The sequence below is a fragment of the Scomber japonicus genome, chromosome 15 (genome assembly GCF_027409825.1).
Source record: "Scomber japonicus isolate fScoJap1 chromosome 15, fScoJap1.pri, whole genome shotgun sequence".
Taxonomy (NCBI): Eukaryota; Metazoa; Chordata; class Actinopteri; order Scombriformes; family Scombridae; genus Scomber; species Scomber japonicus.
The window spans coordinates 30,056,174-30,072,346 of record NC_070592.1 but is presented as its reverse complement, the minus strand read 5'-3'; the positions used below and the strand labels follow the sequence as shown (position 1 = coordinate 30,072,346).

General features: G+C 39.0%; 1 protein-coding gene across 1 annotated transcript in view; it reads right to left on the bottom strand.

The window, feature by feature from the left end:
* Positions 1-16,173, bottom strand: part of gabbr1b (gamma-aminobutyric acid (GABA) B receptor, 1b) — a 105,782-nt gene that overhangs the window by 52,705 nt on the left and 36,904 nt on the right. The window contains exons 6-8 of the mRNA XM_053335008.1: positions 15,826-16,017; positions 798-1,043; positions 629-692 (exon numbers count right to left, since the gene is read on the bottom strand). Of these exons, the coding sequence (XP_053190983.1) occupies positions 629-692; positions 798-1,043; positions 15,826-16,017 (502 nt within the window). The remainder of the gene's footprint in view (positions 1-628; positions 693-797; positions 1,044-15,825; positions 16,018-16,173) is intronic.

The following is a 16,173-nucleotide window of genomic DNA, read 5'->3' as shown; positions in this document are numbered from 1 at the left end:
TTCAATTCCCACATAAAACACATTTCAAGGACTGCCTTTTTTCATCTGCATCCTGTCTCAATGCTAAAAAACTAGTCCACGACTCTCCAGCTGGTCCAGAACGAAGCTGCACGCGTTCTGACAAAAACTAGTGTCTCTCTCTGTGGGTGTGTGTGTGTAAAATAATAAACAATAATAAGTGATCATGAGACATGAGAGAACCAATCCTCCTATATGGAAGCAAAGTGAAGATCATGAGACTCTCTCTCTCTCTCTCTCTCTCTCTCTCTCTCTCTCTCTTCAATGTGCTTCCCTCTCCTCTCTACCCCAACCGATACCCCAATTCTTTTATCTAAATATGCTACTCCAACCAGTCGAGGCAGATGTTCTCCCACTTTGAGCCTGGTTCTGCCTGAGGTTTCTTCCTGTTAAAAGGGAGTTTTAATCCGCTGTGTGATGGCGGTAGAACCATAAACAATCTTAAATGATAAATACTTCAAACCAAGCTAACAATATATATGAATACATTTATATGGCTATGCATTTACTACAGTGTGATGAAAAGGACATGGTAGCAGGATGTTGTATATAATAAGCTGATTATTAAAATGAATTCTACTTTAAAGGAGGGGCATGTACTGTGGCATACCTTGAAGCTGTTCAATGAGGGTCCAGGCCATGCGAGAACCTTGAGCGTCAAACACAACGTGACCCTACAAGAAAAAGGCAGAATGTCCTTCAGTCAGGCACTCTCAGCCCTTTCTCACTTTTCTGCACCTCACCACCCCCTTCCTTTTCATCAGGATTTTTGTACTCACTGAAACTCCTTCAAAGGAGCTGGTGTTGAGGGCTCGGTAGATCTCGGTTGTGATACCTCGATTGTTGTAGTTGAAATCTTCTAGCCGATGACCAATGGACTTTAGAGGCCCCACAGTCTTGTTGAGGGCCAGAGCAAGAGCCCAAACAGCATCATAGGCCAGCGGGGCTTCCTGGAAACCACCAGTCTCTTCTGGATTTTTACCCCCGAGTTTATTCATCAGCTGGGCTAGAAACTCCTGGGAGGTCTAGAGAGGAAAGTGATGAGAGAAAGTGTTTGGTACATATGGGCAATGCTACAATTGTGTTACATCTATGTTTAGAGTCAAATATCTGCATCAGCTGTTCTTAATCTGTTGATGGCAAACCAAAACTGCTGTATGACAAATGCAGTTTAGTTTTTGATTTACATTTACTCCAGAGGCCGTAGGAAATGTAATAAATAACTAAGCCTTCTTTTGAGCTAGGAATACTTTTTGTTTAGTTTAACTTGTAGCATGATCCTGAGAAGCAAGCCTACTTATACAGTATACTTGCCACTGCAAATAGCTGCTACAAAAATGATTCATGTTTTACATCTGCCAGCACTGCGCTCACAGGAAAACTATGCTTTCTTGCAACTTAGGTTTAAAAAGCTCATGCCATCAGCTGCAAACAAACACCAAGTTAGCTAGATGGTCTAAAACACTGTATTTGGTGCCAAGTAGGCTAAATTGAAGTTGAACCAGGAGGCAGGTCTATAAACTGTGATGGATGTTTACAGACTGGCAGAATGGGTAATAATTTCATGTTTACCGTTCCCATACCAATTAAATTTGGTTTACCAGGGTTTTGGTTTTTTGGTTGTGTTTGTTTTCCAGTTGGAACACAAATTCAATATTATCTGAAAAAATGCTGCACAACATAATTTTAGGTGTACTTTAGTTAGTGGAAAATATTGGGTTCAAATAACTTTTTAAGGTGGATACCTACCTACCTGGTGCAGGAATACACAATGATGCTAAGGCTCAGGTTCAGTCTAAAGGCATGGTCATAGTAGCCTCTCAAATAGAGCTATTTCACCAGGAATTCAGTTGCTTTCAGTGGATAAAGCTAGCCATCTTGACAACGCTGACCTTTGAGAACTGCAGGACGCTATCATAGCTTAGTAGTTTTGTTGCACAATTTACTTTACTAACCTCCTCTGCTGCACAAAAAAGTATTGGTTAGCATACCACTTCAAGAACAGTTGATGGTGCAAATACTGAGTGACTGAGTAAAGCTTTAAGTGCTTCATTTTCCCTCTTCAATAACTCTATTTTATTGAACAAAATTGTTTTCATTAGTGAACAAAATGTCAGAACAAAAAAGGGACATTAGAGAATGTAATATATTTGGGAGGACTCAAAAATCAGGCAGTGAGTTGAAGTCAGGAACACGTTTACTTAGCAACTGCAGGAAACAGACTACACCATAGACATGTATACGTAGACGCTGCATTGACTGTGGAGAGACGTGCCTAAAGCGCCGCCATCTTGGTACAGGGCTAGCAGAGGCAGTAGTGAATGTATATCTATGGAGGTAAGAGGTACTGCACTTTTTCAAAGTAGAATTATTCACTGAAATCTCGAAATCAAACTTTCCAAACGGTTTGATTTGTTAAAAACGTGTCTATCTATCTGTCTGTCTGTCTATCTGTCTGACATTTGTAACAAACAACCCGTGTGAATATATGTTGACAATTGAGCAATTTTATTTTAAATTTTATTACAATTGAGCGATGTATGATCACTTTTTAATAATGCAAACACGTTATTCCTCTATAGACATAAAGCGCTGCAGGAGCGAGTAGCCCTGTACCAAGATGGCCAGAGTGTGGGCACGTATAGCTCCAGTCGGCAGCAGCAGCCAATGCGGCGTCTACGTATATATGACTATGGACTACACCACATGTTGTAAAAGGTTTACAGAGTTTCTGTTAAATTGTTGGCCAACCATAAAGCACCATAACAACAGTGGTTTTCTATTTAAAGCCACAAGGTGGCATCAAAACCAACTTATCACAGAGAGAAAATAGAGTGAAGCTCTGGGAGATATTGTGATTGAATAGTGTTCGCCAGTTACACCAGTTAACCAACAAGCCTTGCGACTTGTTGGTTAACTCACTTTGTCACCAAGCTTTTACAACTAGATATTTTGAAAAGACGCAGATTAATTTTGCTGTAGCACCTTCTGGGATGACCAGGTCTTACGACATTGATGTGAGAGCTGTTACAACACAAGCAGGGATCTAATCACAAGAGAACAACACGAGTGAGTGCCATAAAATGAAGTATGACTCCGACAGGACGTAGGTGCCAACAGGCAATGCATAGAGGCAATGCAGAAGAAGGGTTTTGGGTTTTTTTGTTCAGTCCAGCAATTGCAGAGGTGTTTGTGAAAGAGCTTGGTTACTAATGGGTTGCTCCTCTCTGAGTGTGTTCTTCCCTCTTTCTCTCTTCTTACTCACAGTGATTGTCCAAAACTGTCAAAAAATGCCTGCTAAAATGTAGAAAAGTATATATCTTTACCAAGGTGTGTGCTACATGGGGATTGTCTTATTTTGATTTCCCTCAGAGTTCCAGAAAGGAAACTCTCACTAAAAACAAGCCATAGCAACCATTAGACATTGCACACTGTTAATAATAATCTATTATCACCCATTTATTACCCTGTAGTTAAACTTTTTAAAATACTTTTCTAAGTACTCTTATGGTTAGTCTAGAGTTCCCTCAATCCAACTCTACAGCCTGCCACTGAATGCACTGAGACTGGTACACCTCCCTGCTGTGCTTGTCTGAGACTGGATTCACTGTACTACAGGATTGCTGAACCAAAGCCTTTCACCAAAACTGCAGTGGCTCTCATCTGGTTGTTATCCTGGCAACCCAAAGATTACCAAGTCTGCTTTGCATTGCTCGGAGCTTTCTGGGAAGTTTGCCCATCATCAAGACTTGAAGTAAACAACCTCAGAGTTGATACAAAAGCTATTCAAGAATTTAATTTTCATTAACTGTAGAGTCTTAGTCCCTCGCTGTGTTTTTGACAACATTCATTAATTTAATTAATTCTGTTGGCAAAACCCTTCTTTTTTTCCCCGATTCATTCATTCATCTAATTGTATATATGTACAATTAGTTTCCCTTTCACAATTAGTTTCCCATTCACTACCGTTGGTAGTTCAATAAATATCAAAAATGTTTAGCCAAGTCGTAGTATTTGTCTGTTCTTATTAGAGATGGAGATCACTGTATTGAGAGTTCATGACTTTCAGATGTCAGAACGATTCATATAATTTACTTATTTTTCCTACTAATTCATTAATTATTAAATCAATGGAGACAGTGTCCCTATTATGTTTTTGAGTATTATTAATTTGTATAATTATTATTTATATGCAGACATGAAAACGGGTCATGGGTGAAAAAGGTGAGAAGGATACAACCCCTCTAGGGAGGTCTGGGGGCATGCTCCCCCGGAAGAACATTTTTAATACTTCATATTTGAAAGCATCAATCTGATGCATTTTGAGAGGAAATTCAAGCAGAACTACAAGACACTATGAGTGTATAATAAAGTATCTATACATGGTCACATTATGCTATAGAAGAAATGAGACTGACAACTTTTCCAGGTTTGTGATTTTCAGGGATCCTTTTAGTCCTTACATGTTTTGGGACCAGGCGTCAAGGTAAAAAAACAACCTTATGAGTTGAAAAACTAGTATCACACTACAAATTTAGGGATTATTTTGTAACCATATCCAGTGTAAAATGTAATCAATAACCACAAAAGTGAAATGTTAAATAAATCTTCAAATAATTAATAATTATTTTGTCAATTGTTTTTTTTTAAACAAGCCAGACGAAAGACACAAAATCTCATTCTTGTATGACTATAAATTCATACATTCATTGCAAATGCACAAGCTAACTAGAGGCCGGAGGCTTGTTAACTAACGTTAATGTTACGTTATTTCTCTTGCTGTGTTCAGCAAGCTTTAATTCTTCAAGTGACGTATGTCCTGTAGCTAACGTTAAGGCTATGTTAAAAGAGCTCCTGACTCACGAAATTCAGTCAGGCCAAGAACATCTCACGCGGCAGCTCTCCAAATCGGCTGGCAGAGAAGCTTCCGCCGCTCTGGACTGCACAGTAAAATTCAGAACCCAATCAGGTGCTCTCGCGATCGTGGGAGTTTTTTTTTTTTTTTTCTTCTTCTTCTTTTTTTTTTTCTCTTCCCAATTCAAGGCTCCCGTATACCTCGAAATCACTATCACTTGCCACTTGACAACCCCCCCCCCCCCCCCCCAAAAATATTTTCTCATCGGATCTGCACGATTCACGTAGGTCATCTATTTTGGTTTCAAAACGGCGAATTTCGCTGAAAGGTGAGTGATTTTCATGTATGTATATTATTAAATCTGCTTTTCTGGGTGTAGCTTCTACCTCTTTGTCTACAGCTGTTACATAGTAAACGAACAGCAGCATCAGCAGCTGCAGTCCTGCATCAGTGTCTACACCGGCTTGTTTAAGCCATGGTACTGTGCTGTACTATGAAGGTAAAGGTAAGAGGGCCCTCTCCTGTACACTACGGTTGTGAGCGATAAACCGATGCGACCGGATATTCGGTTCAACAAGTGAGAGATACGGCTGCATCGGTAGCAGCCTCCTCAATCGATACGAATTAGCCATGAATTCCTGGATGAATCGGTTGTAGAGTCATGGATCGGGTATCGCAAGACTTGGAATCGGTTGGTGGCATCACACATGCGCCAGCGTCTCTAAAACAACGCGAGAGCTGAAGCTGCCCATGACACTCCGTAGCCGCCTAGCTGGTATTAGCATGAGTGATAAACAAGTGACAACACGGAAAATGGAGGAGGTGAAGAACGACAGCGTCAGCCTGAGCAATGGAAGTGATCATATTGCACCTTTGTTACCTATTCTAGTGTTCAAAACACTATGCTCAGGCTGAAATGTTGCACTTTGTTGTGACTATTCTCTGCTACTTTTACCTCTGGAGTTCCCATCCAACGACTCAGCCAGACTTTTTTTTGGTCCATGTCTAAAAATAAATACATTTGCCAGTGCCACAATGCTTGGGGATATGTGGTCTTTTACGTATTTGAAAAGAAAATATTGTATTGTCACTTTCATAGAATTGGCTTCTTTATTTTATAAAATATCTACAACAAATATTAACCGTAGAATCAAATCGTATCGTTCTTACACTGTATTGAATCGATTCGTATAGAATCGGTCTGTAATAAAAGGATTTCTGAATCGAATCGTAACATGTGTATCTAGATGCATATTGAATCGTTTATCACAGAGAGATGTGCAACCCTACTGTACACCAATGTCAGGAACCATCAATCTTATGCTCTGTATTAGCTCATAAGTCAATTGTACCCCTGAGAAGCATACACACTTTAATAATCCATGTTTTTGTTCTATCTAGCTGCCTAGTGCTCCCATGAAGCATTTCCATATTTGCAACAAACCTTGTAAAATCTGGTAATGTAATAATTTCCCACTAAATGAAATAATCTTTGTACAGATGATGTAATAAATGATTACAGTAATAGGAGGTTATTACATTATTGGATTAACTTTATTTCTGCAAAACCTAATAATGTTATAATTTCCCAATATTGGAAGAACTTTGGTCAATGCTGTAGTAGCAGGCCGCCAGTTATTTGCTGTTTCTACCTATTATATTAAATTGCCATCAAGTTAATCTAGATGAATGTATTGATGGATCCTTGCTCTGCTCTAAAATCTGACCGCTTCATTGATTGGCTTGATCTTATTTACTTATCCGACTGTTGATCTAAACTTACCAATCGGGCTCATGATTATCAATGTGTAAACCCGCTAGGGTACTTCATTAACTGATGGATTAGCTTTGTGATACTTATCTTCACAGTTATTCAGGTCACTGATGATGCATTAATGCAGAGCATGTGAACAGAGTGGACCGGGTCCACTCCACTCCTCGCTCTTATAAAACATGAGTTTGGCCGTTTTTCCCCAGGCTACGTATTTTTTTATTCCATTTAAAAAATACCACAACCCAACTCAACTAAGACATAAGGGTAATGTTTCGTTTTTAAGCTGACCCAAACAGTGAGACCATACGTTATTCATTTAAAATGTTTCATTTTTAAACCAAGAGGATTAGGGTTAGATGAATCAATAAGCATTGTTAACTCAAATAAATACAAAATGCAAGTCATCCCAGTTTTAAAACAAAAAAATAAACTATTAGGTCAAGCCTATAATGTTCACTTGTAAATAAAACGTAGGCTACTTGCCTTAAATAAATGATATGCCTATTGCTTGTGCCATGCGTAATTGTGCATATGGGTAGTTTTATAAACTTAACGGAGTGAAACTGGCGTGAGAGATAAGGCTCTGCTCCACCTTTTTAAAAAAAGCCACTCGTCACTCAACACAAAATCCTTCCGCTCCCCGCTCCACTCCGCTCATATGCTCAGGTTGAGAGCATGTATTTGATGTTTATTGATTTATTAATGTAATTACTTAAGTACGGTTGTTTTATCTGATTTCAGTCATCATAATATTTAGAAATATATAGTATAGTAAATTATGATATTTCTCTCTCATCAGTATTTTGTAAATGTATCAAACTTTTTAAACTATTTCATTTTTTATTTATTCATGACCATTCATAACTGACTGTGGGATATTTATTCTTCTGCACATACAGTCCATTCCAATCTATGCTTATGTCTTTATTCCTTTCATGTAGGATCCACAAAGTCAGAAATTAAATTGACAATGTGCATTAGTCCACTGAAACTCACTTTCTGAATTTCCTCACATTGCACCAATCACCAATCATGTGAATTCTCCATTCCCAGTCTGACAGCTCTCCTAACAGCCCTGACTGAAGTGAAGACAATTATCACCTTCATTTCAGACAGTCTCAAGGGGAACAGCCTTTGAAAACCTCCTCACTTTTAATTATAAGGAGCTTTGAAGCTTTATGACTAAAGCCCTTTTTACTATTTATATCACTCTGCTAACAATTAAACACCTGAAATATGTGCCTTTCACAGGTGCATCTGAAAAAAACAAAAACTCTGATGATGTCACCTGTGCATTGTGCAGATATCACAGTTTATCTGCACTAATGGCAGAGAAAAACTGTGTGAAACTTAAATAAATGTCACCACAACAGGGCGGGTGGCTAAATTTTAATCTTGAAACCTGGATTATTTCAACTTCAACCTTTTCTATAGTTGAATTACCAAAAGCTAATTGATAGGCAGAGATTGTGAAGCAGGGTTGTATTCTGGCACTGGTTGGTTTCCTGGTCTCTGGGGGAAATGTGAAGTTGCCATGTGTAGTCTGCTGGTTGATACTCAAAGGCAACATGATAAATACAAAAGGCAGAAAGAAAGCAGGAGTGGAAGAGACAGGTGGTGGGGGTCAGCTCATCTTTGATCCTGGTAATTCCAGGCCTGGAGCCATAGTGTTTTGGGAAACTGGGATTCATGACAGCACTTTTTGTCTCTCTAGCTAAGCCTCTGATGAGCACTGTTGGTTTTTGTTCATTCCATTTGACACGTTTTTGTTTACCTATTGCTGAAAGTAAAAATGAAGAATACATTCCAGATCATTTCAGAACCAGTAAGGATAAAAGCTGCAAGGAGATGCTCAGAGGAGGACAGAAAATGTTTGATCATAGTCACACTGGTTCCTGTTGCTGACAGAAGCATCTGGAGAGCATTGAGGGCATGCTATTGGAGACAGGATGTCAACCTACAGTAATGCTACCCTGGAGGCTAGCAGCAGCTCCATGCACACAGCAGATTGCGGGGGCACACTTGTGATGTGCTCTGTCGTGAGGCATTGATCATAAAATATAACTGCGATCATGAAGTTGCCATCAATGATCAATCATCACCGTACAGGTCTTATTCTTTGTGAAAGTTGTGTTCAGCTGTTTTTTTTTCTTAATCCCAGAGAAAGGGCCATAAATGTGACAGAATACGTTTTTTGGGTGTGTGAGCTATTCCTGAGTGACTAAGATAACCTTCACTGGTTACCTGTTAGTTAACTGATTTTAAGACTTAGTACTGTTTTTAAAAGCTTTGCATGGTCAGAATCCTGCTCATTTCTGCAATCTGCTTATTCCCTAGAAGCCTGATCACTCACCTCTGTGGTGGCTATAAGGTAGCATCTTACAGTCAGCAGTACCATGAAATCAATAAATAAATAAATAATAATAATAACAATAATAATAATAATTATAATGATAACAAAATAAAGATTTTTTGTGGAAAAATATGTTGAGGAAACTCCTCCTCAGGAGCTGTAATAATAATAATAATAATATTACATTTAATTTGTATTGCACTGTGTCAATCCATTCAAGCAACAATGGCGAGCAACAGCAAATAGAAAAGAATGCTGGAATTATTTTTCAAGTAATGTTAATGTTTCACAAAAGCGAATGTTATTAATAGTAATGTTACCAAAGACAGCAAGGATAAAAAGAACATAACACATACTAGCATTATCAGCAGTGCCAGAGCACAGTCACTGTAACAGAGAGCTCACTAGTGCTGCCTCTTTAGCTTTAGCTGCTGTTCTCTGTATCATCCTGTCTTTCATCTTCAATAGGCTCTGTGGAGGTGTCACTGCAATCATGCACCTCAACAATTAACTTTTTCTCCATTTTTATCATTTTATCTATGACTAAAACTCAGCTGAGCTTGCTATCTGAATGAAGACAACCTAACGTTCACCTCGCCCTAACTTACTCTAAAATAATAATAATGATAATAATAAAAATTAGGGCTGCAACTAACGATTATTTTAATAATCAATGAAATTGGTCGATTACATTATTTCAAACTGACAATGTAAAAAAGTGCTCAAACAACACGTTGCTGCTTGGAACGTCCCTGAGCTGTTAAAGTAATATGAAATTATAAATAATACTTTAAACAAAACAACTAAATGTTGATGTCTGATAGCTTTAACAAAAAAAACACACTATATGCTATACAAAAAGAGGTATTTTCTGTTGTTCAATCAACCTGAGCTGTTGGAACAATAAATAAAAGATAAATAATAAAGAAAAATGAAAAATTATAATCTATTAACAAGATTTGTTTAAACATTCAGTGGAGGTTCTAGTATATACATAAAATAAAGTTATATTATTTATCACAAATATATAAAATATCAGTAATAAATTAAAGCTGCAAGCAGCGTTGGGCGGGACCTCGCCCCCTTAAGCACATCGGGCCGTGGCGAAGCAGAAAGGTTTCCGTTAGGGGCATTTAGATGTCTTCAGACCTGGGCTTTTATCAGCAATAAGTAGATCACTCACACACATATACACACTCACACACACACACACACTCACACACAAACACACACTCACACACAAACACACACTCACACACATACACACACAAACAAACACACATATATACTGTACACACTCACACATAAACACTCACACTCTCTCTCTCTCTCTCTCTCTCTCTCTCTGTCTCTCTGTCTCTGTCTGTGTGTGTAGACATTTAGACTGAGCAACTGAAATTAACTGCCAACACTTTGATGAGTCAAACAGGAGAGGAACTTATTTCCAGTGAAACCTGTAGATATGTTTGCAGGTCATGCTCTTGTAATTCGTGTTTGATCTAGACTTTGACAGCAATGTCACTGAAATAGCTGACAGACTGCACAGATATCTAAAAACATAATAATACAGTCAATAAACTTGAACTAGAAACAGAAAACTGAGGCACCTTTTCCTCATCAGGTAGCATGAGTCATTAGTGGTTTTCTCCACTGGGTGGCACATTAAGACCAGAAATGAATCAGGATGACTGCATAGCACAAATGAGCCAGCTGCGCGCACACACACACACACAGTCGTTGCCATGGTAGTTCATGACTGGACAGCATGAGGACAGAGCATGCACAGACAGTATGGAGATTTGAATGGGAGAGGAACAAGGTGCACATGTGGGTCCGCAGATCAAGAATTTAAACTTCTTGATCAGACCAAATTACACACATCTATAGATGAGACTTGTGGCTACATTTTGACGTTTGAATGGAGTCTGTAGCTGAAAGTATGCAGGAATAATGTATGTATTTTGAAATGCCTGAAAAATCGTCAAAAATCATATATTTAAAAGGCAAAATGATCACCTATGGTCATGAGCTTTGGGTAGTGACCGAAAGAACAAGATCGCGGGTACAAGCGGCCAAAATGAGCTTCCTCCGTAGGGTGGCTGGGCTCTCCCTTAGAGATAGGGTGAGAAGCTCAGTTATCCGGAGGGAGCTCGGAGTAGACCCGCTGCTGCTCCACGTCGAGAGGAGCCAGATGAGGTGGTTCGGGCATCTAATCAGGATGCCTCCCGGACGCCTCCCTGGTGAGGTGTTCAGGGCCCGTCCCACCGGTAGGAGACCCCGGGGAAGACCCAGGACATGCTGGAGAGACTATGTCTCTCGGCTGGCCTGGGAACGCCTCGGGATCCCCCGGGAAGAGCTGGACCAAGTGGCTGGGGAGAGGGAAGTCTGGGCTTCCCTGCTTAGGCTGCTGCCCCCGCGACCCGACCCCGGATAAGCGGAAGAAGATGGATGGATGGATGGATGGATGGATGGATAAAAGGCAAAATGTGCACTTCCTGTTGTATTTAGGTCAGGGGTGTGATTTGTAGGTCTTGATAAGACAAATAATTGAGTTTTGGTTTGATCTTTCTATGACATTCCTATCAGGCGTTTTTAGTGTTTCTAGGTGGCGCTAGAGAGCTTGACGTTGTTTGTTTTTCCATTTTATCTAATTTTTTGCCAGACCTGATGTGCGTCCCAAATTTGGTGAGTTTTCAAGCAGGTTTAGGGGGTCAAATTAAGGCTCAAAGAGACGGTAGAATAATAATTAAAAATGTTTTTAAAAAAACGACACAAGAACAATAGGGTCCTTGCCACCAGGTAAGGGCAGGACTACTGGAGTCCTCGCCTTCTTGCCTTTTGGCTCGGTCCCTAATGATCCACACGATGACATTATATCACTGACTTTATATGCAAAAGTGATAGAAAGATGTGTGCGTGCACTTTCTAGTTTGATGTTGTGTGAACTGCTCTTACTGTACTCTAGATTTCGGTCGAACCATTTTTTCGGCCTCTGCCATGATACTAGCTCTGCTCAGCTCTGTTTACAGGTGAACTGACAATCAAATTTGTTGCCAACACTTTAAATAATCAATTTTTATCGATTTGTTGTTGCAGCCCTACTGATGATGATAATAATAATAACAACAACAACGACAATTAGCTAACACAACTGCCTTTCACCTAATGGTTACTTCTAAGGTCTTCAGACAAACATCACTTTTGTTTTCCTTGTGTTAGTCCACAAATTGTGAAAGCAGCAACAATCAGTAAAGCAGCTGTGCAGCCAACAGTGGTCTAGAGATGCCCCCCTCTCAGATCGAGCAAAGCCCCAGCTTGCATCCACAGCACTGCAGAACCTGAATCTCTGCTGTCAGGCAGATACTGTGGATGCTGCTCCACCAGAAAGATCATTCTCCACCCTCAGACAGCTGAAACAACCATGGTGCTGCATTTTGCTTACAATAAAGCATGAAATCATTATTAGTCTGATTTTAATGTCTGACTGGTTTCCTCTCCATAGCAACAGTACTGTAGCTCAGGCTCATTTTATGTGTCCACTATCCCAACATGACCATATTAGGATAGACTATGTTCAGTAACACTGAAAAAAACGGTTAGCTGTAGGAAGCTCTCACCCGTACGGTTGGCTGCTGTAGCCCTCACCCGTTTGACTACTGCTGGTTAGTAGGATTCAGACACGCTGTGGGATGTCCAGTAAAAGACAGAGGCAGTTGAAGTTGAATTTGAACTTTATATGGATGCTTCGTCACCATTTACAGCATCCACACACAATCACTCACAGAAGTTTCCACAGTGCATTAATGTGGTTCTGAAATGAAAATAATAAAGTGTAGTGAATATTTAGAAAAATACTTATATGCATAATAATTAGAAAATCACCATATGCATAATAAAATAGAGTCTCATAAGATATAAAAATAAGAACTGAGCATGTGAATAGAAAATATTAACTCCTATACAATATTAAGCAGCTAAGTGACAGGCTCTACGGACCTAATGAATGAACTAATGAGGAAAACCACTCTTAATTGGGCCAACATACAGCAATCACCCAGCCCATTCACACCCATTGCTAGCAGTAGCATCCATTAACAGACTATTGCAGTAGAGCTAACAATTAACACAATTTAAGCTAGCAAAAACGGTAATAAACTTAACAACATCAAATTCTGCATTTTACATGCCCCACAGCTGCAGTCACATTACACACACATGTTCAGAGTTGTCTACTCACAGTTTTCATGCACGCACAACACTTAAGGAAACTTTCAGCACTCCTGATGTCTGTGAGAAGGCTCTCTGTAACTCTGTGATTAGGATGAGAGGAGAGCAGCAGTGGGTGGGGCTTAACAGCTAGGAGTGTAACGTGATTGGTTAACTCTGATTGACGATTGTATTAACAATAGAAAACTTCTTAACTAAAATGATAGCTTATATTGAAATAAACTGGCCTTTTTAACAAACACTGATGAGATCATTTTAAAAGGCAGTTTAGTTTCAGCTCCTAAGCAGAGCCCACATTTAGTACCAGGGACTTGTCCAAAATTGGGTGGAGAACAAAGGTACATGTTATATTACAGTTTCTTTAGTTCCTGCAGTTGGAAAGGGGCTATTCGCCATCCGAGCCATGTGACATGTGGGTTACTCAGTTATAGACACTTCTATTACACAGAAATTGTGGATCTCCCTGTCATGAAGATCTCAGACAGGCTGTGTCCTCTTCAGTCTATCGTTCCATTCATTTTAAATCACTCTTTAACATGAGATAAAATTGAGGGGCGATTTAAAAGAGGACAGCCTGTCTGAAATCCTCATGCCAAAGAGATCCACAACTCTTGTGTAATTGTAATTTGCTGTATTCATTTAACTGTTTTATTGCCTACAATTTTGATTGAACATATTTTATAAACTGTGTGTATCTATGTTATCCCTGCTTATGGAAAAAGCTTTTAAACAGAATGTGTCTAAGACTGAGCTTCTTGTCTTCCCTTTGAGTCCAGCTGTTAATCATAACTTCACTGTACAGATCAGTTTATCTCTGTTATATTCAAGTCTTCTCAGTCCAAGCGCTGGTCATCTAACAACTGGTGGAATGAGCTACCCAGCTCCATATGGTCTGCTGACTCACTTACACCTGACAACTCAGCTTCACTTCAACCCTTCTAACCTTTAAGCACTTTGTTGATTGTTGTGCTACTTCTAATCATTTTATACTGTACTTGAATAATTAAAAAAAACCAAAACAAAAAAACCCTTTTGTCCAGAGCTCTTCCTCAGTGTACCTGTGTGCCTGGACAGTTACTTGAGAATTTGTTTCTTTTTTGTCTGTTTCTTTGTCATTGTTTTCACACAGCAGCATGTGTCTTTCAAATGTGCAAGATAATATGCACTGTTCATTTAATACGTTTGTCATAATGAATATGTAATATGAGGCGTTTTAACCCCAGTGTGCAAAATACAGGGAGGAGAAAATGCAAATATGTTATTTACACATGCATTGTGATTTACTAAACTTGAAGGTCATGTTGCTGACGGTAGCTGCGTCTATAAATAAAACCTTTGAAGGGTAAGTATTAACTGTTTACGCACTTCACACAAATGACTGCTGTTACTGTGGAGAGGAGGAGACAGAGGCACAATGACAGAATACACACAGGATGGATCTTTTGTTAAATGGACTGTACCTATATAACACTTTTCTAGTCTTTATGACCACTCAGAGCTAGGGGTGCGACGATACACTCAGCTCACAAGACGAGACATGATATTGTGTTCACAAGATCGAGACGAGATTTTAACTATATTTTTAAGAAAACTTCAAAGAGGAAAAGACTGTTCTTTTATTTGAAATTCACAAAATGGAAATTGAATTGAAATGTTTTAACTAATCATCTTGAATGAATCACTTTAGTTCTACTTTCTAAATATATAATATAATATAATATATATAATATAAAGCACTGTAAAAGGTTTCTCCATATAGGTATTTTATAGATGGATAATTTTGGTATTTATAGAAATAACAACCATAAATACAAAAGTTAGATACAATCACAAACACTAAAAGGTAAATTATAAAGAGTAGAAACAATTCTAATATATAAATATAAATTAAATAAAGAACAGAAATAAAAGTAAATTGCACAAATCCTGTATCACATAAATACACAAGTAGAACAAAATATAAATTGTGTTATAATTTGGTAGTGTGACTCATTTTACTTTTTGCATCATTAGGCTTCCATAGCTGGACTCCCTGCTCCTCCTACCTCAGGCTCAGTGTAGAGACCTGAGGTCAACCTGCTGCTCCTCATCTCATACTTCTGACTGAGATCTTCTTAGCAGGTAGAAGCTGTAACAAGGTTAATGATCCACACGTGACATTATAAAAAGAAGACATGACGTGCAAATGAGCGATAGAAAACCGATCGTCTTTTTTTTTTTTGGTGCGGCCCTTAATTATAGCTTTGCGAGACAAAACTTTGACTAGAAATATCGTCACGTTTTCGTCTCGCGAGATCTCATAGCACGAGATCTCGTCACACCCCTAGTCAAAGCGCTTTTACACTACATGTCGCCCATTCACACACGTTCATACACTGATGACAGGAGCTACCATACAGTTTGTCTATAGTGATGCAAGAACCACACTCCATTTAATAATATATGATAATATTGAGTAAACACAAATGTGCCTCTTTTAAATAAGTAAACACTTATTTTACTCCTATTTCTGTAACAAAAAGTAAAAACTGCATCAGCCCATTCTTCAAAACTTCCCAGCAGCCTCTGTAGCTGCACCACTGATAACGCCTTTCTTACCAGGTTGGAGGCTCCTCGCACTGTCTCTGGGTTGAGCATGACAATCTCAGTGGTCACATGACCCTCCACAGCCTCTGTCATCTGCTCCACTGTGCAGTTGATAGATGGGTCCTTGATCTTAAACCAGTTGTCTGCATACCAGCCGATAAGGAACCACACATACTTCTTCCCATACAGCTTTTCTTTATATACCTGCAGAGGGACAGTAGGGAGACAGTTACTGTATGGAAGAACATGTTAAAGTGTATGTGGATCAATGACATGACACTACTATTTTTTGTTTCCATGTGGTTTAGTCAAAATTTTCTTTTTAAAAAAAGATTTTTTCTGGCAAAGAAGCCTTATTTG